The sequence below is a fragment of the Maniola hyperantus genome, chromosome 7 (assembly GCF_902806685.2).
Source record: "Maniola hyperantus chromosome 7, iAphHyp1.2, whole genome shotgun sequence".
In the NCBI taxonomy this organism is placed as follows: Eukaryota; Metazoa; Arthropoda; class Insecta; order Lepidoptera; family Nymphalidae; genus Maniola; species Maniola hyperantus.
Window position 1 is genome coordinate 9,088,581 of NC_048542.1, and position 26,107 is coordinate 9,114,687.

The window sequence follows — 26,107 nt, forward strand, 5'->3', positions numbered from 1 at the left end:
GATGGAGAGAGCTATGCTTGGAGTTTCCCTACGTGATCAAACCAGAAATGAGAAGATACGATGGAGTATCAGAGTAACCGACATATCCTACGCAATAACATGCACATACTTAATTTGAAAAAGTGATAGATATTGGGATCCCAAGTTGCTAGAATGGTAACCTCGTACCGCAACGTTGTCAGACCCCTACTAGGTGGACAGAGGACATCAAACGAGTCGCAAGGAGCTACTTGATTCAGGTGGCGCAAGACCGTGGCATGTGGAAATCCCTACAAGAGAATTATATCTAGCTGTGGACGTCTATCAGTTTACGATGATGATGCTGACGAATGATAAATAATTATTACCTATTTTATTATTGTTTGAAGCTTTAAGCCAATTAAGCTTAATTGACTTTTCACTATTTACACCCAGTATCTTTTACGCGTAAATGTTATTTAACTTTAGCAACATTTTCGACTGTAGGTAAGTACCTACTATAGGTACATTTATTTCTAATTTCAGTCTTCGGCTGCAATAGGTAGGTATATATATATATATATATAATCATTGTTACTTACTTATAATAATAATTAAGAAATGGGAATTGAGATCCAGTCTTTTAGGTACCTAATCAGTAAAGTAAACTGCTACTTACTCCAAGTTGCCCATAAAGTAGAATTTTTCACGTTTTTCAATATATCTAAGATTTTTTTCTGACACACAATTTCTTCTGTTGCCCATTGTCGTTTAAAAAGATCTTCTATAAGTAAATCCAAGTGCGATATTCGTTTCCCATTTTCTGTAAGTATCTCGTTTCCTCTTGAATTTTTAATTTTATTTTGGTGTTGCGTAACAGTTTCACCTTATGAATAAATGTGACATTATGAATATTATAATTTCACCCTTAACCGCTGCGTATCAGTGATGATACAAGATAGACGACGCGCGACGGATACGTGAAACGTAGGGAGGTACCCCAAGACGACTTTTTGCAGTGATTCAGCGCTCGTCTCCATCGCTACTTTCAGCCCGTCGCATTTGCAACGCGTGACAGTAGCGATAGCGGTTCAGTCGTGATACATTCGCATAGTATCGATTCAGCATCGCTTCTGCATCGATGCAAATACGCTACTGTATTAATTAAGCAACCTGTATTTATTGTAATATGTATGCACCCAAAATTTACGTTGCCCACGCTGTGGCTGCTTCGGTAACAGCAGCAACAAAGACAACGCGATCAAGTGGACGCGACCGAGTCCATCTTGCAACTGTAGTGTCTACAGGTGTTCAGAGGTAGTCACTCATAGCACTACTGGTACTTACCTATATGCTGCATTGAGCCTGTGTCCACCTGTGTCGATGCTATATCGCGATAGTACTACGTACTAGTATACGACCAGTGGCAGTATCACGCTACTTCTCTAAGTGTACTTAAAGTACCACCTAATCACTCAGCCGAAATAATTTTGTGTTTCTACATATGTATACTTCATGGACGAAATACTTTTGCATAATAGTCAGGATTAAAAGAGTGTTTAGAATTTCGGTAGTATTAGAATCTTTACGGTAGTTCACACGATAATTGCTGTGAACCAGACGCAAAAATTACCACATAGGTACGGTCTACCTAGTTATGACGAAACCATTTTGGAAAACAAGACGATTGCTTATAATAATATGTATAAAGTTGTGTTAAATAAGGATTGCTAAAAGAAAGTTTTTGCATCAACAATAGAAAAATTACTATTCCAAGATTATGAAAAAAAATGTTACATTCCTACTTATTATTATCAATCCACCTCATAATAATATCTGATAAGTGATACCTATAATTTATAGAGTAAATTTTTATTGTTTTTATTTTGTGTGGGTCATTGTGTAACTTCGTACATAAATTAAGGAACGTCGCATAGATCATTCATAAGTGAAGTAAATAAGCAGAAACAGGTAGCATATTATTATGAAATGAGTTGAGTTGAAAAGTAAAACTTTTTTCGGTAAATACCCAATTTCTTTAATGAGTCAAATAATACGACGATTACTTTAATGTGAGATTTGAAACAAGGCCGTTATCATTAAAATTATTAGATAGCATTAAAGCTTGGCTACCTACGAGAGGTTAAATGATCGGCTAATCATTATAGCCGCCTCGATTTATCATACCAAATGAGATGGTCCAGAATTATATTATGGAGAGTGTATTGTACTAATCTTAAATATATAAAAGGAAAAGGTGACTGACTGACTGACTGACTGATCTATCAACGCACAGCTCAAACTACTGGACGGATCGGGCTGAAATTTGGCATGTTGATAGCTATTATGACGTAGGCATCCGTTTAGAAAGGATGTTTTGAAAATTCAACCCCTAAGGGGTGAAATAGGGGTTTGAAATTTGTGTATTCCATGCGGACGAAGTTGGTAATATAATAATTTAAAATAAAATATTATACCATTTTTGATTGGTCAAATCCACGAATTCATCTTATATTATTTATTCTTTCCACGTGACGCAACATAACTAAGCTCTATTACGTAATAATGGCGGGTACATTGATGTTTTTTGACGTCAGAAATTACATTTGACCCTGCATTTGACATAGAACCGCGTCTACTGTCTCCATGGTTAGAAGCACGCCATCTTATAGCAATTAGATTTTTATTTTAGCAAGTTATTTATTATGATTTTCTAATTGGTTTTATTTTGAATGAATTCTCTGGATTTTTAGCTTTTTAAGGTATAGGGTACAAGAGTACACCCAAAGTGGACCGTCTGCTTTTTATGTTTGTGCGTGCACTCATACACATTGGCGTATGATAATTAATCGAGGTCGGGGCGGCTATTTGACCAGTCGATCACGTCTTAACCCACCAGTGTGCGCCTAGCATAACAGAAAGCTTGTTCGGCTGAATGAAAATTATTTAAGTTTTTAGAGTTCCGCATCCCCAGAGAAAAAAAAGCAACTCTCACAGAATCACTTCGTTTTGTTGTCTGTCTGTCAAGAGAATCAAAACCTATAGGGTGCTTCCTGTTGACTTAGAATCTTGAAATTGGCAGATAGCAATGTCTTATAAATCATATATTGTAGGGAATAAATAGAAAACCGTGAATTTGTGGTAACATCACACAACACAACAACACACAAAATTAAATAAAAAGCGTTATATTTTCTTGTACGATACAGTACGGAAGTCAGAACCCTCTATCATAGATATAATAAATTGGCTATTGGCATTGAATTTATTATATGCATGGCTATTGGAAAGCAATTTTATACCAATTTTTTTTCTTATTCTTGTTATTCTTCAGTAAGGTGAGGTATCTATTCTATACCTACTCATAAATCTATAATACATCAAAATGCGATTCTGGGCTCGAGTCATCAGAAGTATACAAACGATTCTGTTTTACGATTTACAAAAAACAGTCATATCGATTTATTTAATTATAATATCCGATAACATATTAGACAAGGTAAGGTAGGTAGGTAAGGTAGCTAGCTATAAACAAAACTTACACAAACACGCACAGCTGTTGTAGTAATAGTTAGTACTCTGTAGTTGTAGCGTAACCCATTTTTCAATTTCGTTTAGAATAGTAGGTAATCAATATTCAGAAATGTGTTTACTGCTTGTGTTAAAAAAATATTACGCCCTAATTAAAAAAAAAAACCATCTCCTTTTCTTGAAGTTGGTTAAAATGGACTAATACCTACATTTAAGTAATATATGTAAGAAAGTAGTTATACCTAGTAGAAAGTAGTAAGTAAAGTGTAGTTCAAAATGAAAAGTACTTACCAATACATAAAATTAACACTATAATCCAATAAGTAAATGCTACCATTATTAAAATTAAAAAATCCTTTTAAAAAAATATGGAAGTGCTTGCGGCGTCGTCGGCCACAAGATTAGAAATGATGTGTTTGTAGGATGTTACAATGTTCATAATGAGTTTATTTATCAATCAACATTTAGTATTTATTAAGAGTATCTAGCTCGCCCATTAGCTCTACATAGATCAAGAAGTGTTCCACGACTGCAAAATGCGTGGTCCCGTCCCATTATTAATTTACTAGATGATGCCCGCGATTTAGTTTTTTAAAAATCCCGCGGAAACTCTTTGATTTTCCGGGATAAAAAGTAGCCGATGTCCTTCTCCGAGATGCAAGCTATATCTGTACCAAATTTCGTCAAAATCAGTTAAACAGATGAGCCGTGAAAGGCTAGCAGACAGATAGACAGACACACTTTCGCATTTATAATATTACTAGATGATGCCCGCGACTTCGTCCGCGTGGATTTAGGTTTTTAAAAATCCCGTGGGAACTCTACGATTTTCCGAGATAAAAAGGAGCCTATGTACTTCCCCGGGATGAAAGCTATCACTGTACTAAATTTCGTCAAAATCGGTTGAACCGTTGGGCCGTGAAAAGCTAGCAGACAGACAGACACACTTTCGCATTTATAATATTAGTATCGATTATGGATTATTGTATTATTAAACAAGCCTCAATATCGGCTATACGTGTTTCATTTTAACACTATTCCTGATGAAAATCTCAGGGAAAACTTAGAAACTTAGCTCGCTACTCGTACGCTCCGCCTCGGGAAAGTGGGAAAGTCATTTGCGGGAATGAGTATAATATTTTATAATAAAATTCCACAAACAATTTTAGTATTACACAAGTTAAAAAAATCTATTAAAAGTATGCTACTAAAAAAGCATATTATACAGTCGAAGACTATGTAAACGATTCGAGCTTGGATTTGACTCGCTCCAGCAATGCACGGGGCTGCAATTGCTTGTACAGTGGTAGGTACAATAACATTGTAAATTGAAAACTTAAAAAGAGCAATCGGCGAATTTCTTGCTGGTTCTTCTCGGTAGGAACGGCATTTCAAACCAGTGGTAAATTAAACTACTTGACGATTCAAAAGCACTTGTAAAAGTTTACTTGAATAAAAATATATTCTATTCTATTCTAGAAAAGCTCCTGTAACAAAAGTGGCGCAGCCGTGGCGGATTTTCCAACTCAAAATCGAAGGAAAATTCGTAGAACCAAAAAAATATTCTTTTGGTTCGAGTGCAATAAAAGCCGAGTATGGCAGTGGCGAAGTCAATTCGCTGAGTTATTGGTAGGTAGGTAGGTATTTAGGTATTATTCGCTACAAACATGGAGGCTATTAAAATAAAATAATATTTTAAAACTTAAAAAAGCTCACGTAACAAAAGTTCCTATTAGGTAATTTCAAGGGTTTGCTATGGGATACGTCATAATTATGACCTAAGTACGTTGAGCGTTATAATTTTTAGAGCGTCAGAAATATAATATAATTATTAAAAGTTGTTTATTAAAAAGTTACCAAAATAACGTAGGTATACTATATTCGATATAGCTGCTTATAATCTTTAATAATATATTTTTAAATAATTGATTGCATTTTGACTGATAATTGACTGTGACTAAATTCACGCGTACGAAGTCGCTGGCATCAGCTACCTAATTAGTATATAATATTGTTTCCTACAAATTATAAAATAGCAGAAACGCTCCACCACAGGAAAGTCAGAAACTATTTCGAAGTATAGATTATTAGGTATAGATATCGAAGTATAGATGATAAATTTACAGTTACGTGGCCTGAAGAGGCACGAAATAGAAAATTGTTGAAGGATCGGAGGGAGGCCTTTGCCCAGACGTGGGACAGCACAGGCTGATTTAGATTAGATTAGATTATTAGGCTTTATACGATTTGATTTACTAACAATTGCCTAGTGCATACCCTTTTTAAGAAGCATCTATTATAGTCTATTGTTTGAGTATAAATCCACTTCACAGCACCATATTTGAAAACTCATAAAACTTTATAGTTACACGAGACACCATTTGATTTGTTTAATAGTACTGATTCAGATATAGAAACAGCAACAAGGTGATCTAGTGTTCCAGTGAAAAATGAAGTTAAACTTGCCATTTATTAAAATGATCATAAAAATTTTAATTTTACTAATTTTAATTGTGATGCTTAGCATAATATCTGCATTTTTATACAGTGCGAAATATTGGCCCGATGTGTATAACTACATGAATGCAAATATTACAATTAAGAGAATACCAAAGATATCTGAAACAGAAAATCTGACAATAGTCGAAGAGGTTACCGAGATATATAGAACAACGTCTCTATATGAAAATGTAGAAACAACTACAATCACAGATTTTGAAACTATTTTTGAAGATTTTGATCTAGATGATATTAATAGAAAGAAACGTAATGTAAAAATAGAGGTGCCTAAGGATTACAGTGAAGTACCAAAATCGGAAGTTTTAATAGACTATATTTTTGATGTAGGCTATTCGACTACGGATAAAATAAAAGATTTAGTCAATGAAGACAAATTGACCACTAGAGATACGACAGATGTTGAAATTATTTCGGGAATCTCTAATACTCCCAAATATTTTAAAGATGTAAGTATATATAGTTTTTACCAATACCTAATTGATTTTCATTGTTCAACTGTATTCTAGAACACAGTTTTTCTATATACATAAGTAGGTAGTATTAGATAGGCTATTATATATTTAAAATAGTTTTAAATGATGGTATTGGATTCTTCTGGTCAACTACTCTTAATAGAAGTTCATCCTTACAGACCGGCCTAAATTTCTGATAGGAAATTGTGAATAAATTGGTAGCAATTTGCAATGCAAATGAGAGTAGATTTGATATAGTGTTGTATCTGTTTGCTATAACTAAACTTTGAGGTTTTAATATATTCTACCGACCCTTATTATAATATACTCTACAAAACTATAGGTAACTGAATGTTTCAGCAGTAACTAAGTTTTGAATTTCAAGTATTACAGGATCGCAAAATAAGTATAGTACGCTACATGTCGAGATGGCAGTCGAGGAGAGAACGCCCAGTACACCCGCACAGCACCCACGCTAACCTGGTGCGGGCGAGTGCGTGCTTGTGTTTGTGCGTTGCGTGGTTTCGTACTACAGTCGTATTTTCTCGCGGCTCGATCGAAATTGCCCGCACACGTGGGTAACCTGTTAGTTTTTCATCTGATATTGTAATATATGAGAAAGGTGAGACGCACGATGAATTTTCCCGAAATCAAGCACGCGAAAAGGGGTTAGGAAAAGTGTTTTTGAGAAAAAAATACTAAATACATATTTGTTTACAAAGTAAAGATATTTCAACTAATAAATAAATAAACTATGTCTAAAGTTAAATTGTTTAAGAATTTTCACACCCCTAATTTTATTTATTTACGGGCTCGTAACTTTAAAATCAATATTTTTTTCAATCTTTTACATATCAATAAACCTAGATAATGGCAAGACAAACCGATATAATAAGTACTAGGTACCTACTTAGTTTTGAGCGTACAATCCATACTAATATTATAAATGCGAAAGTGTGTCTGTCTGTCTGTCAGTCTGCTAGCCTTTCACGGCCCATCTGTTCAACTGATTTTTCAGATTGTACAGCGATACCTTGCATCCCGGGGAAGGACATAGGCTACTTTTTATCCCGGAAAATCAAAGAGTTCCCACGGGAATTTTAAAAACCTAAATCCACGCGGATGAAGTCGCGGGCATCATCTAGTATCAAATAATGTGGTAAGCACCCTTCTACGTTCGTATGAAGAAAGCACTGAACTGCACCCTCTTAAGTGGGCAATAAGACCTACCTACCTACCTGCCAAATTTCACGATTCAACGGGAAGTACCCTAAAGCTTTCTTGACAGACACGACAGACAGACCGACAGGTAGACAACGAAGTGATCCTATGAGGGTTCCTTTTTTCAAAAGGAAAAAAGAATTAAATTTCAAAATATTCATTAATTTCATGAAATCTTCTGGTGATAACACCAGTTAATTTTTGATGGTAATTAATATGTTTACATCTATCGAACAAATAGTTTAACATCAAAGCTATTAGTTACAATAATAATAATTTGTAAAGACGGTAAATTTATTTATTGGTAGAAGAGTCTGTCTATCAAATAGTCTGTCAGCTGTAATATTAGTGAACCGAGAGCTTACACCACAAATTGCCTATTATCTGCTCACTGTCCACAATCATCCATCAAAGTCAATTTTGCCACGAACTTCTCAAGGTAAAGTTATTGTGTAACATCAAAATAATTTGCAAACGAATTTGAAACTTATGGCGCTGAAGTAGGAACATATAGTTAAGTAAGGCAAATTAACAAAGCAAAAAGCTGTGAAGAAGCCTACACTTGTTTATTATCATGCACAAAGTGATCACGTTTTTATGTGTAAAATATTTTTTTTTATAAAAAATGAAATTACAATTACAATTCATTTTCTTAGCAATAGTAGTAGTGAGTACCGTTAAAAGTGAATGTGATACGTATTTCAAATGCCTTGGCTCATTTTTTGACAGCTTTTTTGGAAATTACAAGAAATATAAAACTGATATTAAAGTTTGTAATATAACGGTCCCAGGTTTTGATACTGTAAATATTGACAGTGAAAATATAAATGATATTTTGTCAGGTGTATCGGATTTCATCCAAGAAGAATTGGATGGTAAGGTACATTTTGGACCGAAATTGAATTTTTTTCAAAATGTTGGCAATAGAACTGCAATATATGTTAAATCTATAACAATTAATAATAATTTTGGTGGTAATAATGATCATAACAATTCTTCGAAAAACATAGCTCCTAAGGAATCTATTGATCAATTAGTAAAATATGCAAACTCAAGCAATAATTTAAACGTAAGTGGATCAGTGCCGATCAAGAGCATCACGGCACCTAAAGAAATATTTGTGCCTACAAATATAGAAAAAAATGAAATAATAGATGACGATGACCCTCTTGGACTATACTATGATATGGATGACGACGATAATGGCACCGATTATCTTAAAATTGATTACTTGGAAATATATAAAGACACCACAAACGAATATACAGATGTCAAACCAACAGAATTGTCCATTAATATTAATAAGGTTAATGATTATGACAAAGAAAACAAGAGTATGCAGCCAAATGCAATTATGTTTGAGAATATTATAAACAATAGCAGTTTTTCCGTGAGTAAATTGTTCTTTGCTTAAGTAATACTTAATTAGGTAGATACTTCAGGTATTTTTATTTTATTTTTGATAGACATCAGTTACGTGCTTAATTATTTTAATGAACCTAAAATGCATGTAATGTAATTTAAATAACAGTCATACGGAACAATGGAATTTGTTTTGAGTTCGCTCGAGTTTGAATATAGATAAATAAATAATATGTAAGAATATTGAAAAAGAAGCATTAAAGCATACTATATTTTTTATCATAAAGATGTTTTCAATAAAAATAAATATAGTATGCACTTGTAACCCGTTCACGAGTATAGACATAGCTCTCGTATAACAAATTAATGTTTACAAACATTTTTCATTAAAAAAAACGGCCCTATATTTTTGAAAATTCTCATGGCGTACAAATACTGGTTTGATAAATCCTGTAATTTGTCAAGTCAGAATGTTGTTTGACTTCACACATGATAGAAAGCGTGAAAAGATAGGAATTTTTATTTTTCAGTGCGTCGGTACATTTTTTCAATCCATTCATGTTTAACAGGGTTGCAGAAATAAATAGCTACCATGGCCCGAAAACCCATGGGTATTTAGTGTGTCTAAAGTTTGTATAGCTTACAAATTCAACAATTGACAATTAATGGGTGTATAATGGTACCTAATTTGAATAAATGACTCAAATTTGATTTGATTTGTAAGATGGATATTCTGCGTAACTTGAGTATAGCCATAGATGTATACCAGAAATTTTCTGGTACTCGGTAAATACTAGGAGTTTGTAAAAACGGCTCTTCTGTATAACTTAACACTACTAAGTAGCTGGTTTCAAGAAAGTTAGAGGAACTACGTATTATTCAGATTTTATCAAACACCTTCACTCTATGCATTAACGTTTTAAATTTTTGAATTCTATTACTTATGGGGTTTCATAACTCAAGACCTTATACAGTAGGTGCCTTACCAAGGTAGGTATATCATGATTTGATTTTCATAAGTATTCAAGAAATTCTTAGTAGCAGCATTGAGAAGTTAGCGGTATAAAACCCCTTTACTTTTCGGAGAGTACGTAAAGTCGTTAATCCTGCGCCTGATTGCCGTACTATTCAACTATGAGAGTGAGGGAATAGACAGTGTACCGGTGTTTTAAATACACTTGTGCACTGTATATCTCCTGCTTAATTGGGTAATGTCCATGGCCGAATTTCTGCACGACGAAGATTAGGTAGGTACCTACCTAGATAATCGTTTATTGTGCATACTAAGCGAATCATCAGAAGTCTTTTATTTTGTCAGATTTTATAAGGATAGGGTAAAAATTCAAAGGAGTGAATGGAAAGCAAAATATCCGTATTTCTCGTGAACGCTTTGTGTTATTTGGCTGATAGTCAACAACACGCGAAATGGTACATCAATCACGCACCCCACACGCCAATGTGCAAAACTAGGATGTATAAAATTGATAGACGGTGGCATTTTATTTATTACCCGACTACGGAATCAGAAAGATGAGTTTAATATTCTGTTTGTCCCAATGTATACAAAAAACCTACTGTTCATCTACTTATGAGAATAACTAGCTTATGCCCGCGACTTTGTTCGCGTGGATATTAAAAATCCTATGGAAACTTATTAATTTTCCGGGATAAAAAGTAGCCTATGTGTTAATCCAGGGTATAATCTATCTCCTTTCCAAAGGACAATGACAGAATTTCTATAGAACCGTAACCCATTTTATTATATAAAAGTCGTTTACACGTATGCTTTATGCAGCATTTTGTTGCTGTTTCATCACTGATAATTTAAACATAGAATTAAACACCTCTACAATTTGCGGTTTTTCATTAAATCTAAGATTAAGTCACATAATGATACTAGGTTAGGTATATGCAATTTACCTATAATTTGTGAAACTAATAAAAACATCCGCAAGTTTAAAATTACAATTTTTAATTTTTAAGTGGTTATTTAATACTAGGATATAGTTATCATTAATTTATATTGTGTGTAAATTGGTGGGTCAGGCATCTGGCATTCTCCTTTCAGCCAAATCAGCCCAGTAGTTTTTGGATGAAATACCTACTAACAAACATACACGCATACACACAAACTTGCGCCTTTATAATATTTAGTGTGATTATTCTAATACTGAAACTATTTACACGTTTATTAGCACGTTCAGCACTTTTAGGGATTTTTTATTAGATGGATAGTGGGTTGACTTTTCTTTGTTATATTTTTTCTGTTCCAGATCCCTATTTTATCTCAATGCTTTTGATGCCATTTTCAGGTTTACATATTCGTTATTTATTATTTCAAGTAATTATGTTTATATTTATTTTACGAATTAGAATGAAGACAGACGGACGCAACAAAGTGTAGATTAATTATTATTGAAGTAGAGACGTAATAATTATTATAATGATGGAATGAAAATGTGAGCTTTTAGAACTTTAAATCGTATCGGATCAGTCGCTCTTAGCACCTACATCCATGGCCCCTAATGGTTTGCTCACGAATTTTCAAGGTTACTGGGTAATTAAGAGAAAAACTTTTGCTTCATGCTTATCCTCGCGTAAGTGACAAGCTATTCACGTAATATTCCGTTTACGGTCCAAGATAAGTTTTATAATAATAGGTACTAGAATAATATTATTGAGAAAAGAAAAATTCTCTTGAAATAAATTGTGTTTTTCCTTAGTTTTCTCAAAAGATAAACTACATAATAAGTTCAAGTGCAATTTCACAACATTGATGATAATAAAAAGAATACTCAGCTGTTGTTGAGCTGGCTTCTTCTCAGACCAGGGTGCGTTTGGCACCCTCTTAGATTTAGTTTTAAGTTTACTTTTAATTTTGAATGATTAGTTTGAATTTGAGTTTAAAAAGTGCAGATGTGCATGTATACCTAATTTGAACCGGGTGGCGTATTAAAATTAAAGATTCAAATGTACTGACCGCGCGACGCGTCATTTTGGATCGCCACCATTTCGGATTGCTGTTTATGGCGGTAAATATTGCGTGCGGGTATTTAATACCAAATGGCCGCAGTAAAATACAGACGCAGAAATTTAAACTTTGCAGTATAATAATTCCGTGTAAAATACTGTTTTATTTTACGCGTTTTTGTTATTGATATTACTTTAACTTTAAAGCGCTTTTCACACACAACCTGGTTTGCGCATTAAGAGCTCCGGGCCGACATACAGGATCCAGTGCCTCGTCATAGTCAGCCAGAACACGGCACGTTTGCCATGTTTATTGTTCACACTTATCAGGGAATCCGGTAGGTATAGTGTATTTCGACCTTTTAGAGCGGATATAATTAATGTAGAATTTATATTCAAAAATGTTGTTCCTTTATATATACTTACCTAAGTTCTATCAATCTTTCTATATTCATCCATACTAATAGATAGTATTAAAAAATTACAAGGTTGCTACAAAATCAATACCTAGTAGCAGAAAGATTTTTTTTAATATACTTAAATGCGAAAGTATATCTGTCTGTCTGCTAGCTTTTCACGGAGAATTTGACGAAGGTGTTTAAATATCATGTGGGCACGTGAGAATTCTTTGATTTTCCGGGATCAAAAGTAACCTATGTTCGTCTCAGGGATGTAAACTCTGTATCAAATTTCAAACAGATAAGTCTAGGTATATAAAAAAAACCCTGGGAACTATTTAATTTTTCGGGATAAAATATAGCCTATAAGTAATTTAAATTAAGTATATGCCGATCCGATGGGATACAGATTACAGTTCTGTACCTACCCAATTTCGTCAAAAACGGTTGAACGGATGGACCGTGCAGTCTGAAAATGCATAACATACATGCTGTCTACATTAGTTTACATTAATATGTTATTACAAGTGCACCCGCATAGAACATCTGTTATAATATTTAACTGTTAAAGATACTTACATATTAAATTTGTTTATTTTAAACATGGACACTGTGTTCTAGAATGTTTATTTGTACTAAATTCTAGAAGTTCTAGGAAAGTGTAAGTTATTTTTATTTTGGGAACATCTTCATTTGGGATGTTCAAGCGAAGCCTCCAATGGTATTCTGAAAACCGTCTTGGAATAATTTGATAATCCATTTATGAGGCACTGGGTGGGCGTACTTAGATGATAATAATAGGTAGGTATATGTATAAACATGGGCAAATTAATTTATTATCTACTAGCTGATGCCCGCAACTTCGTCCGCGTGGAATTAGGTTTTTAAAAATCCCGTGGGAACTCTTTGTTTTAAAAAGTAGCCTATGTCACTCTCCAGGTCTTTAACTATAATCATGCAAAAAATCACGCCAATCCGTTGCACCGTTGCGACGTGATTGAAGGACAAACCAACAATCCAACAAACAAACACACTTTCGCATTTATAATAAGGGTACTGATTGCCTACCTAATACCTATGTCCTGGCTCTTGAGCGACAGGACAGTAACTTGTACAATCTTTCAAGTAACATTATAATCCATTATAATCCCTTATCGCGGCAGTTGGTCGCTTCAGTGTAGTCCGACGCTGTATGCGTTGTCCTAGTGGATGACAGATGTAGTAAGAAACATTGATGCAGTGCGCGTCCCACCCACTGGTTCCATGCCATTATTATATATTATTATAATACTGAAGCCAAACTCTCTCTTTTCTCAAAGAGTTTGGCTTCAGGTTGCCGCGGCCACGAGTGGCTGTAAAGAGTGCCCGTTTGCACCGAGACTTAAAATAAAAACGTATATTCAAGATTTCCTAAATCTTGCAATTTCAGGTGGCTGATAAATGCAGCAACAATACGAAAAACGTCACAGAAGCTATATTCCCGTGGATTGCTGCCATATTCATCAAGAACGACACGAGCGACCAATTTGACTATTATTGTGACGGGGCATTGTTGTCAGAAAATATTGTTATCACTGGTAGGTGTATTATATTATACTCTTTGGTTTCTATTTCCAACCTTTGGAGCTTGGAGCTGTACAAGAGAGTCTGCGGCCCAGCTGGGAACGAGTGCAAACAGCGTCAGCGCACGCGATGCCATACCACAATGAGTACGTGGCCATTCTTTCCGACCCGCTCTCGATTAGACGCGCCCGCGCATCTTCCTTCTAATTTCTTGTAAATAATAAGAGTTTGTTCTACACGCTGGCCGCAATGCAGGGCGCACCCGCTCCCACCTGGGCCGCAGACTAAATAGGTATTTAGCCCAGACGATGGTGCTTATCCGGTTATTTCTTCACTCTATCGAATTTTTACAATCTCTGAACAATTTAAACTTTGATGAATATATAGTCAGGATGAGCTTATGAACGTCAAAATAGTGCTTGTGAAAATTTCAGCTCATCCAGGTATTTTAGACCAAGCGAGAAAAAATCTGAAATTAAAACAAAATGCCTAGTAAGTAGTATTAGCAATAAGCAATCGAAAAATAAGCGAAAAATGTTAATTTCAGTGACACTTATATTTGTTAGATTTTGTATAGTATGCGACAGGTCGAGATGGCAATCGGGAGGGAACGCCCCGCACACCCGCATAGCCCCCGCGCTAACCCGGTGCGGACGAGCGTGGGTGACGTGAGGGTGTGCGGGCTATTCCCCGTCTCATACCCCAATTGCCATCTCACCATGTCGGACTATACGTCACGTAAGTTTATGTACAACAGAATAAGCACTGTTGACAACTTTGCACACATTGCAGATTTCGTCCTCTACGCAATACACACAGAATATTACGGCCTGGTACAAGTTACTTAGATAATGCAATGGTTGGTAACAGTCTGTCACAAAATGAGCCACATATCACATCATAAAAACGTGACGCAAAGAAAAAGACTGATCTCATTTCTTATCTGAATTGCAGGCAATTTTTCGCGTCACAGCATCTTTTTCGAGGCTTAAATTATAACCCCATTATCATAATCACCAGATTTTGGTACAAAATATTTTCATTTCAATGCCACGCGCTCATTTTTCATTTCCGCGCTATAAAACATATTATATTGTGGAAATTGTGTGAAGACAGGGGTTTTAATCGAATTTAACAGCGTTCCATGAGATAAGAATATTTTTCTTACAGAAAGTAATATTTTTGGAAGACTCTGTATCCATTTGAGTAGTTTCAGACCTGGCAGCTATGACTAGAGCTGAATAGGTATGGGTCGGACGTTTATGCGTACGATGAACAAAACGTATTAAAGGATGATGACGATTTTGAACGATTCTAAAGTTCAGAAGTATTATAGATGACACATTACATACATGACACTCTGAAAACATTGCACTCATTTTTAGGGTTCCGTACCTCAAAAGAAAAAACGGAACCTTTATAGGATCACTTTGTTGTCTGTCTGTCTGTCTGTCAAGAAACCTAGAGGAGACTTCCTGTTGACCTAGAATCATGAAATTTGGCAGGTAGGTAGGTCTTTTAGCTGACATTAGTGGAAAAATCTGAAAACCGTGAATTTGTAGTTACCTACATCACAAAAAAAATTGTGGTCATGAACTAATAATTAGTATTTTCAATTTTCGAAGTAAGATAACTATATCAAGTGGGGTATCATATGAAAGGTCTTTGTGCCTGTGCATTCTAAAACAGATTTTTATTTATTTTTATATATCAGTTTTTGAATTATCCTGCAAAATATCGAAAAAATACAACTGTTGTACGGAACCCTCATTGCGCGAGACTGACTCGCATTTGGCCGGGTTTTTTATTTGAGTAGTGGTGTCAAAACTAAAAACTGATAAAATATGACTCGGGGAAATTTTCTTCATAGCGCGACGTGCCTTAGCTTAGGCATCTTCAGTTGAGCTATAACGGGTTGAAGTGTCTCGACTCTTCGAGTGTGTAATATTATGAAGCTAAAATATTATGTATGTACCTAGGTAGTTTTTTTATTTCATAATCGGTTCAGGGCTTTGAACAGAGAGTAGAAAACTTTCACATAAAGTTTGAGAGTTCAGACTTCGACTAGAACCTATTTGCATATTCAGGACTTGAAATAATATTATTCTTTTGAAGTTATCAATATTAATTTTTCTTCCAGCTGCCCGTTGCATGGAGTACTACGGGAGGGAAGTGAACGCCAACAACTTGTTAGTTTTATTGGGAAAGAGCTCTCTTCAATCAATGAGTGGAACGGAGCGAGCGGTTAAGGTAATTCCATTACTTCGTTCTGTAGCTAACATTGCACTGCACAATACCTACAATAGCAGTTAGGTATACCAATAGGGTGACAATAGCAGTGGCACAGGAAAACTTGGTTTTTAATTAAGGCCTTTTATGTTTTTTGCTAAGGCCCCTAGTAAAAATATTTTCACACTAAAACATGGGTTAACAGTGCGTAAATTTTGACTTTCTAGGCCTTAGTACTATAGTAAGCGCAAGCGCAGTTAGCCGCCTTTCATAGTTGAAGGCTCCGGCACGATGGACTGTCTGGCGAGAAGTGGCTGAATGAGGAAGGCTTAAGAGTGGGTTTAATCGCTCTCAATAAGGAAAGCCTATGTTCGTTTGTGGATGATCTTATAAGATATTAGCTGATGCCCGCGACTTCGTTTGCGTGGATTTAGGATTTTAAAAATCCCGAGGAAACTCGTTGATTTTCCGGGATAAAATGTGTTATGCCTAATTATGCCTTGTTAAATGTATGTGTTGTTGTTGTTGTATGTAAAATGTGTTAATGTGCTAATGCTAATCTATCTCCATTCCAAATTTCATCCAAATCCGTTCAACCGTTTTTGCGTGATTGAGTAACAAACAACAACATTTGGCATTTTCTTATTGATGCTTAGGTAGGTATACCTTTTATACAGTTTTCATGATTTCTCTTGAATACATTTTTAAAAAGACGCGTTCGTTTGAAGTGGATTAAAACCTTTAATAAAAAGTAGGTAGAGACTAGGTACTTAAAAGAGTTGCTACAGTCGATGAGTGGGCCAGTGGGGGCGGCAAAGGTAATTTTATTACACTGAAAAAAGAAATGAAACAATCGAGAAGGAGTTGAACTTTTTATCGAATTGCGGAAGGAAATCCGCTGGATAAAGGCTTAGACACACACAACGCGCGACGGAAACGTGCCCAACACAGTTTCTAGTTTGTAATACTGTAATGTTTTGTCCTCCAATAATCTGAACAACAACGTTATCTCGCGTGTCCATGTTATTGTATAAGATACTAGCCGATGCCCACGAGTTCGTCTGCGTGCATTTAGGTTTTTAAAAATCTTCTGGGAACTCCTTGATTTTCCGGAATAAAAGTAGCTTATAATAATATGCCACTCTCCAGGTCTTTAGCTATATCCATGCAAAATCATGATCCGATTCTCTAAGCGGCGTGATTGAACGCCAAAGCTACAATCACTCTTTCGCATTTATAAATGGTTAGTGATTATTATTATATGATTGATCATGTCATGGTACACTACAAAAAGTAAATGTTTTGCCGCGATATTACAAATCAAACAATCCGCGCGTTCAGTCAGTGTGACGTCTTGCCATGCAGTTGCCATCGTGCGTCGCTGTCGTAGCGCTATGTGTGTGCCCAAGCCTTTAGAGCGCATGTTGCTTTCAACGAGTTTCTCAATGATGGTACATCTATATTAAATTAAAAAAAATTGCATTACAATAATAAAAATGAAAAAATATTATATTAAAGAAAGCAAAGTTACCAGATGGCGTTTTCGTAAATTAAAATGGAACAATTATTATATTTTCAGGTCAAATCCATAATAATACACGAGAACTTCACAAAGGAAGCTACATCAGAAAATGATATTGCAATCCTTCTAATGGAGGGAGTCCCGTTAAACGAACATATACAAACCGCTTGCCTAGCGGGTGAGAAGGGATTGGAAGCTGTAGTAAGTTCAACTTAAGATATTGCTTTAGATTTCTGAGATAAAAGTGTTACAGATTTATGAAATTTTCCCCGAATGAAGGGATACGAATTGACCACCAAGTTCATGATTAAACTTAAAGTCGAGTGACATTTAACCAAAGAAATCAATTGGGCGTAATGACAGTTTTTGTATGAAGTCAATGAAATATTTTTTAGGGTTCCGTACCTCAAAAGAAAAAAAGGAACCCTTCCTTGTCTGTCTGTCCGTCTGTCGTGTCTGTGAACAAAACCTATAGAGTAGGTACTTCCTGTTGACCTAGAATCATAAAATTTGGCAGGTAGGTAGTCTTACAGCACAAGTAAAGGAGTAAACACTAAAACCGTCAATACATCACAAAAAAATTAAATATGTTCATAAACAAATAAACAATTAGTATTTTCAATTTTCAAAGTTAGATAACTATATTATACCAAGTGGGGTATCATAAATGAAAGGACTGTACCTGTACATTCTAAAACAGATTTCTATTTATTTTTATGCATAACAGTTTTTGATTTATCGTGCAAAATGTCGAAAAAAATACCTAAGGAAGGAACCCTCGGCAAGCGAGTCTGACACGCACTTGGCCGGTTTATTTTTATTTTTATTATTCACCCTGTATGCGGTTGTGTTGTAACTGAGACCTAAGAGAGTAGTAGTAGTAGTAGTAGCGTGTAATACCTAGTGGCTGAAGTAATTATGAAACGCAGACTCTTCGGCTTGCGCGTAAATAGTACCTAAGTCTAGTTTTGGTACCTACAGGCTACACCTACTACCTACTATTGATTGCAAAGATATTTTTAATAGACAAATAAATACAAATGGAGACGTATTGACAAAGTCGAATAAAGTTATAATAATATTACCCTATCCCACTCCTAATCCTATTAATAATAATGTTAGATAGCTTTTTAAACTAGTTATGAGGATCATAAATAGTCTATGAGGTTCCTCCAATCATCCCTTTAATCGCACCCTTAAAAGTTTGATTTTGTTTCAGACAACCGGTTGGGCGATTTCAGGTGAACTAACAATAATCCCCTTTGACGCGGACCAGAGCTCTAATTGCAAGGTTTCAAGGATTAAAAAAATTTGTGCTGCGTATGGAAACGGTCAGTGTAACTAGTTTTAGTAACTTATCAGTATCGGTACTGACTATAGTCTATTTTTTAATCCCAGAGACTAAATTGACAACTAGCAAACTTAAGATTAATGATACCAGCTTAACGAAAATAGTGTTGTCTTTATGGTTCCGGTTTAGATAAAAATCGTTAATAAAATAATATTTCGTGCATAACGAGTAAAATAAACATACGAAATGTGTAACTAGGAGATTAAAGGTAGCACTAATCACACATTATTTGAAAGACTTAAAGAATAATTAGTAACAAAAAATACAAAAAATGATTCACCTTAGGATTTTTTTATAGTAAAATGTGAAACTCGTAAATTAAAAATTTAATCGGCTTGAAATTAGCGATCACAGCCATTTCTCCTGCGGCTCCAGAGTAACCGACATAGCTCAACTGGTTGCGAAGCTGAAGTGGCAATGGGCAGGGCACATAGTTCGTAAAACCGATAGACGTTGGGGTCTCAAGGTGCTGGAATGGCGACCTCGCACCGGAAGGCGCGGCGTTGGAAGACCCCCCCACTAGGTGGACGGACGACATCAGACGAGTCGCAGGAAGCCGCTGGATTCAGGCGGCACAAGACTGTGGCGTGTGGAAGTCTCTACAAGATACCTATGTCCGGCAGTGGACGTCTATCGGTTGATGATGATGATGATGAATATGACGCAGGGTTAATGTATCAACGCAGGTTGCGTTCCACATTAGGGCCCATTCCCAAGGAACCAGTCAAAAGTCCAACTAGTTAGTGTGTGTTTTGTACATCTTTTGTTTTCAGACGTCACTATATGCCCAAGCTACGGGGGTGTATATGCAGTGAAACAAAGAAACGGTTGGTATCTCCAAGGTATTCGAAGCGGAGATCCAAGCGATCGCGGCCTGTGCTTCGACAGAAGTGTTTATTTCACCGATCTTAGTTATTATGTTGAATGGATAGATGATAATATTTCGAATTAAATTTTTTCATTAAAACAGAGCATTTTACTCTATCTACAAAATGTACCTACGATGGACTGAAGTAGGCATCCTTAAACAGACCTAAAACCAAACTGTTTACAACTATGAGACCCAAATAGGTAGATATAGTGAAAGGTTTGGCAAAACTTTATTCAAATGGATTAAGTCGTGGGCACTATTTTATTTGGTAGGTACAGGGATAGCTTGCATCCTGAAGACAGACATAGGCTACTTTTGATCATGTTTTATTATCATGGAAAATCAAATTCCCACGGAACTTTAAAAAAACTAAATACGCGCAGACGAGGGCATTATTTAAATTTATATAACACACATACTTAGGTACAAGTATTTACTATTTATCTAAACAGGTAATTTTAAAATCTTGAAATTAGATTGAATCGTGAAAGACCTTTCTAAAAGGAGAAAGTTATTTTATGTACTTATCTAATCGTTACAAAGCGGTAGGTTACACTAAAACAACGCAAAAAATTAAGGAAATCCAATGTCTAACTCTGCAATCTGCATTGAACCGATTATTCATTGTTCCTTATTATCCACTTAGGTCGGACATCCATACTAATTCGTTTATTATACATCGAAACATTAAACAAAGGCTATCATGACCGGTTTTCACGCAATCGATTAACTCTGACGTGCATGGAAGCATGATGCCATATCAGAACTTGACTCATATCGATCGACCTCTGAGGCTATGAGTGTGCTATTTTTCATAGCTTAGGGTCCTCACCACTGACAAGGGCTACATGGCATATTATTATTGGAAAACTTTTCTAATGAATCGGCCCACAAGGGTGAGGGTTAGATCTCATCATCTGACTGTAACTTAGTCAGATGACAAACTAAGTTCTGAAATCAGTCCCTTGCAAATGTTAATTGACTTTATTGTGGTACTCTTGCTGCAGCGTGAATTCTAGCCAATACCCAATAGTAAGAAAGTTATGTTTGCAACTGTCACACTGTGGCTATAACGGGTGTACTAGTAGCAGCAGTCTAGCAGGTAACATTCAAATCTAAGTTTTGAAGCAATCAAGTTGCAATTAAATATAGCGCTGCTGCCACAACTTCATAGTAATTTAGAATGCTAAGTTAAAGTTCAAATATTAAGTAGCCTCAGAAGTTAGTTTGCTTTCCTTCGATGAAATCTAAATTTTGTAAACTTAGTCTTTTTGATTAAAATCCGCTGCCGAGACGGCGTAGTTCCCCCGAAACCACCCCGAAATCAGTAAACTTAATGAATTCATGGCTGAGATCGCCCGTAAATCATCTCCGAGCAACGCCGGGAAATTCATTTGTATGCTAATGTGAAGGTCGAATAACTGCGTAGATGCAAGGACGTGTACTGCATATTTATAATAAAATGAGGCGCCCTACCATGGTATCTCACTTTACACCCGATTGCACTCCAGAATTCAAAATTAGTAGACGTAGATATACAGTGTGTTTTTTTAAAACTAGGACGGTATGGGGAAATCCAAAACCACAGGAGGTACAGGGAAACTGTCTTAGGAAACTTCAGCTCTTTTTTCTGAAAACCATTTTGGCCTAGTCAAATTTTTGGTCAAGCGTGTGCCTGTATTTTCTTTGGTTTTGGATTTCCCCCTAGGCCTAGTGTCCCAGTTAAAAAACATACTGTATACGTTGATAGGTTGGTGAAAGTAGCGTTTATCCTCCACTGTACGGACTCACCACACTCTTTATTTCGTGACTGGATAAGGAAGGCTGAGGGTCGGGTGTGGTTGTACTCTTTGAGAAAAGTCTAGTACTTATGTTTCGCAGTGGAAGTCTGAAGGCTGAAATGATGATGAAAATTATACGGGCTCGCATCCTCAGTATCAGACTTGATGACTTTTGTATTAAATGTCGAGTGAGATGAGAGCCAATTACGGCATCAGAGCCTTAGCCCATGCCACACGAGGGCTGCGATAAAGTTCTCTTACATGAGTTCTCGAGAAGAGCAACTTTTAGTGGGGAGTGGATATGGATAGTCAAACGTGTCTTAGTGACGAACAAAATGAACTCTCTGCTAAGAGCGTTTCTCTACCTAACTACTAAGAAATAACTGTTCACGAGTACACTAGGTACTTAAACGGACGGAATGCCAGGTTAATCTAATAGGTATGATTACATTTTTAAATCATACTTTTCATACATTTTAATTTGTTTGTAGAGTTTAATTCCGCTGGTTAGCAATAACATATATACGTAGTACATACTAACTATACTATTATCTCATCTGATGGTAAGTGTTGATACAATCTAATATTGAACGCGCTCACCTGGAAGAGATATTACCTGATATATGCCAGATGACGTGTACAACAGCACCTTCATAGTAGTATAGTACTTAGCTCTCTAATCAATTTCCACACACCTCAATTGGCATTGTACCAGAATACTAGATTGATTACCGACATGTTAGCACAGAAGGAGACAATTTGATTACAAATCTGAAACAAAGATAAGTTAATTATACTAAACAAAGACAATCCAAACTATACTATATTATACTATTTACTCTTACTATATAATATTATATTATATATTGGTAGACTACCCATTTTTTTTTTAATACAATAAAACTTAAGGCTAGCCTTATCTAATTACTATATAAATCATGACCGCGTGGAATGGTGCCAAGAATACTGGCTGCATTTCCGCGCTGGAAAAATATTTCTATACTTAATTAAATGCCAATAATAATAATAATAATAATTATTTATTATATATTATATATTATTTATATATATTATTAAATTATAAATGCGAAAGTGTGTCTGTCTGTCTGTCTGCTAGCTTTTCACGGCCCAACAGTTTAACCGATTTTGATGAAATTTAGTACAGAGTTACCTTACATCCCAGGTAAGGACATAGGCTACTTTTATCCCTGAAAATTAAAGAATTCCCACCGGATTTTAAGAACCTATATCCAAGCAGACAAAGTTCCAGGCATCATCTAGTTCATAATAAAATATTTACAATTTTGTAATGTAAAACACTAGATCATATTATTATTATTGGCATTTAATTAAGTATAGAAATATTTGTCTTTAGCAACCATCTGTTTAATCTTATTTAACAAGACTGTGGGAAGGTCCCAATATTAAAAAAGTTTGTTGAATTCGTTTATAAAATTTACATTATGGACTTCAGTCCTAGTTCCGCAACTTGCGGATTCGGTGAACAATGGCTACGTGATTCGGACCGTTTCGCGTTGTCTGTCCGTACTTTCTGACAAATCAATATTCAATGGCCGTCTTTACTGTAGGTGACATCTTTGCCGAAGACCAAATCTGCATATCGATTTTCCCTGAAACTTCAATGATGATAACAATATGACAATAGCGCAACGTGGAACAATAGGAAGTGGACAGATGAAGAAGACATGGTGACACGCGTACTGAAACTATATACAATATGTATATAGTCCGCGACAGGTCGAGATGGCAATCGGGGAGGGAACGCCCCGCACAGTCCCCGCGCTAATCCGGTGCGGGCGATGTGCGGGGCGTTCCCTCCCCGGTGATGTGCGGGTGTGCGGGGCATCCCCCCGCCTCACACCCCATTGCCATCTCGACCTGTCGCGTACCAGGCTGCGGCTACTAAAGCAAGCGGCGTCTGAAAATTGTAAGTTGTAACACAAGGAACTGTACCTATGAGAGATTTCGGTTTAAAGACATTTATTTTCTCATAAAGAACACAAATAGTTCACTTACAATGAGAAATACATATTTATTGTAGATACATAATTGTAAATACAAGTTATAATTATATGAGTCTGTATCACAATTATTTATAAAGTAGCCTAGGCAAACTAACAAAAGCAAAACAGAAATAATAAAATATGAGGGTTATCTTAGAAAAGTGCAATAGTTTCACAAACTTAGTTTCTTAGTGAAGAGGTGGAACTCCGAGTAGGTATAAACACTGAGTAGGAACGATTTACTTATTCAATAGTTAAAATTGTACACATTTATGCGCGCCTTTAGTGTGTCGTCCGTGCAGTTGTCGTTGCGCAATGCTACCGTCAGGTTTTTACACAAAGAGCCACAAAAAGTATACCTATAGATAGGTATATTTAAAATCGGATTACGTAACAGTCTTTAGATATTACTTTCAGATCCAATATTAAAAAACTTAGACAAGCTTTAAATTCATAAAATTTACATTGCGAGTCCCCATGCTAGTTCCGGAAATTTATTTTTTTGATTATGTTTTGGGTAAAACAATGCATAACTACGCAAGTTTGATCACGAAATTTGTCCCGTCCCTTTTATAAAATAAATATTCATCAGGTAGATACTTGTCCATTATAGGAAAAATATCTGAAAGAAAACGTAGACTTTATCTAGCAAATCATCTCGACAAAAGAGGCCTAATTTAATTAAATTTCATTATTATATTACATAATGCGATCATGAATATTGCCGCATGAATCCGTAGGCTAATAAATTGAGCGGTAATACTTTCTTGCCCATGTGTGCTAAAAGTCTAGTTATAGTTTTGATAGAGATGAAATAATAGCTACTTTACGAGCAAATGTATTGAAAATGTAATTTAATACTAACGATAAAATGGAGGTACCAATCTGACAAATTTTCAGAAACTAATTACCAGTAGGTACCTGCTTGAGATTTTAATTACACTACTAACACACTACTACAACACTACTTAATTAAATGTCAAGTGTCAATAGTTTAATTAGGTAGGTAGGCAGATATATATAATGTAACAACTACATAATATATGGTATAACAGAATCCACTCAAAATTCTACTACGTGCTAGATAGATAAGTATAAAAAATATAACGGGCCTAATTTCCAAAGAGACGATAATATTAAGACGACATAAGTAGGTACATGTACCTATACTGCAATAACAAATTCTCCAAAACATCGCGTAATTTTTCAAAATTTATTGGGACCGCACCGGAAGCTACAAAAGTCGGTTAACAATAGACATAAATACGTGACTCGGCACCGCACACCGCGGCAATGACGTTTATTCGTTAGATTAATCAATATTCAATACCCGTCTTTAATATAGGGGACAAACATCTTTGGTGAAGTATAAAACGAATCTGCATACAAATTATAAGCAACGCTTCTGCGAAATAGTGTTGCAGACTTGCGATTTATGCGGCACAGCTGAGAGAGCTTGCGGGCATTATTACAATCGCAATTGTTGTGATTGGCTGAATTTATGGTATTATTGTTACACCAATGCATTGTAGCCAATAGTGAGCGAGCGTCAACCAATCAGAGGTAGTTGCAATCGTGACATTGTAGCTGTCATTCTACTAATCAAGCTGCTAGAATGTCCACTACACACCGTGCCGTGGCCAGGCCGTGAACGTTCCATATCGTTTCCACCGAGTCTACTACTGCACCGGGCTGTTTCCCGATTGCTAAAAGTATAAGAAAGAGGAATATTAGTCATTTAACATGGCTAATATTTGTATAAAAAAGCAAAGTAAAAAAATTTGCTATTAATGAAAAGTATTGAAAACATGAATTAAAACTATATACTTACATAAATAATACGTCTCGCCTGGAGAAAGAACCGGAAGGAGATTGCCATGCTCTACACAAAAATATATGAGAATGGTGAAAGCTACAGTTATTTTAAAATATTACGTTGATACAGTTTTAGTAACTTACTAGAAAAAGTAAAATGTGACCTAACTAAACGAAAATTCAAGAATCATCTTATCCATCTCAGCCCATCTATGAGCGATTACTATCCGAATACTTATAAAGGGTACTAGCACTACTCACAAATTCTCATCTTTATACTGTGTTTCAAGTCCGTCTGGATTGCTGTAGGACACCCAACGAATACTTTTACTCGTATGATATACTGCGGATACGGCAAGTAATACCCACCGATATTTCGACGCCGTGTCCCGCCAGTTTCTTGGCTGGGGCATGGTCTGTGCCTGGTCGACCATGAATTTGTTCATACAAAACAGCTATGCTATAGACCATGCCCCGTTCGTGCCTAGGCCTGGACCTTGTACGGTTTAATGTGAATCATAGGATAATTCATGTTACAC

The 26,107-nt window shown here is 35.7% G+C and overlaps 2 protein-coding genes across 8 annotated transcripts in view; one reads left to right on the plus strand and one right to left on the minus strand.

The window, feature by feature from the left end:
• LOC117984007 (nose resistant to fluoxetine protein 6-like) overlaps positions 1-25,036 on the minus strand; it is a 35,696-nt gene extending 10,660 nt beyond the window's left edge. Inside the window, exons 1-3 of one of the 6 annotated variants that reach the window (XM_069499646.1) lie at positions 24,918-25,036; positions 23,190-23,360; positions 22,346-22,500 (exon numbers count right to left, since the gene is read on the minus strand). Coding sequence is in view for 1 of the 6 variants with exons in the window: in XM_069499645.1 (XP_069355746.1) it covers positions 3,781-3,826 (46 nt within the window). In the remaining 5 variants the exon portion in view is untranslated. Of the gene's footprint in view, positions 1-637; positions 1,132-3,780; positions 3,857-21,739; positions 21,802-22,345; positions 22,501-23,189; positions 23,367-24,618; positions 24,683-24,917 lie in introns of those variants that run through there. The other 5 variants (XM_069499647.1, XM_069499648.1, XM_069499650.1 and 2 more) reach the window with 5 other exon arrangements.
• Positions 5,903-20,030, plus strand: LOC117983807 (chymotrypsin-like elastase family member 2A). 2 transcript variants are annotated; one of them, XM_034970429.2, is made up of 6 exons: positions 5,903-6,455; positions 13,842-13,989; positions 16,116-16,225; positions 17,784-17,927; positions 18,946-19,057; positions 19,851-20,030. In XM_034970429.2, exons 1-6 carry the CDS (start codon positions 5,940-5,942, stop codon positions 20,027-20,029), a joined length of 1,209 nt encoding a protein of 402 aa, XP_034826320.1. In that variant the 5' UTR covers positions 5,903-5,939; the 3' UTR covers position 20,030. The 2 variants fall into 2 exon arrangements, with proteins under 2 accessions (XP_034826320.1, XP_034826319.1); XM_034970428.2 differs by lacking the exon at positions 5,903-6,455 and adding an exon at positions 7,851-9,072.
• Positions 25,037-26,107: the final 1,071 nt, after the last annotated feature.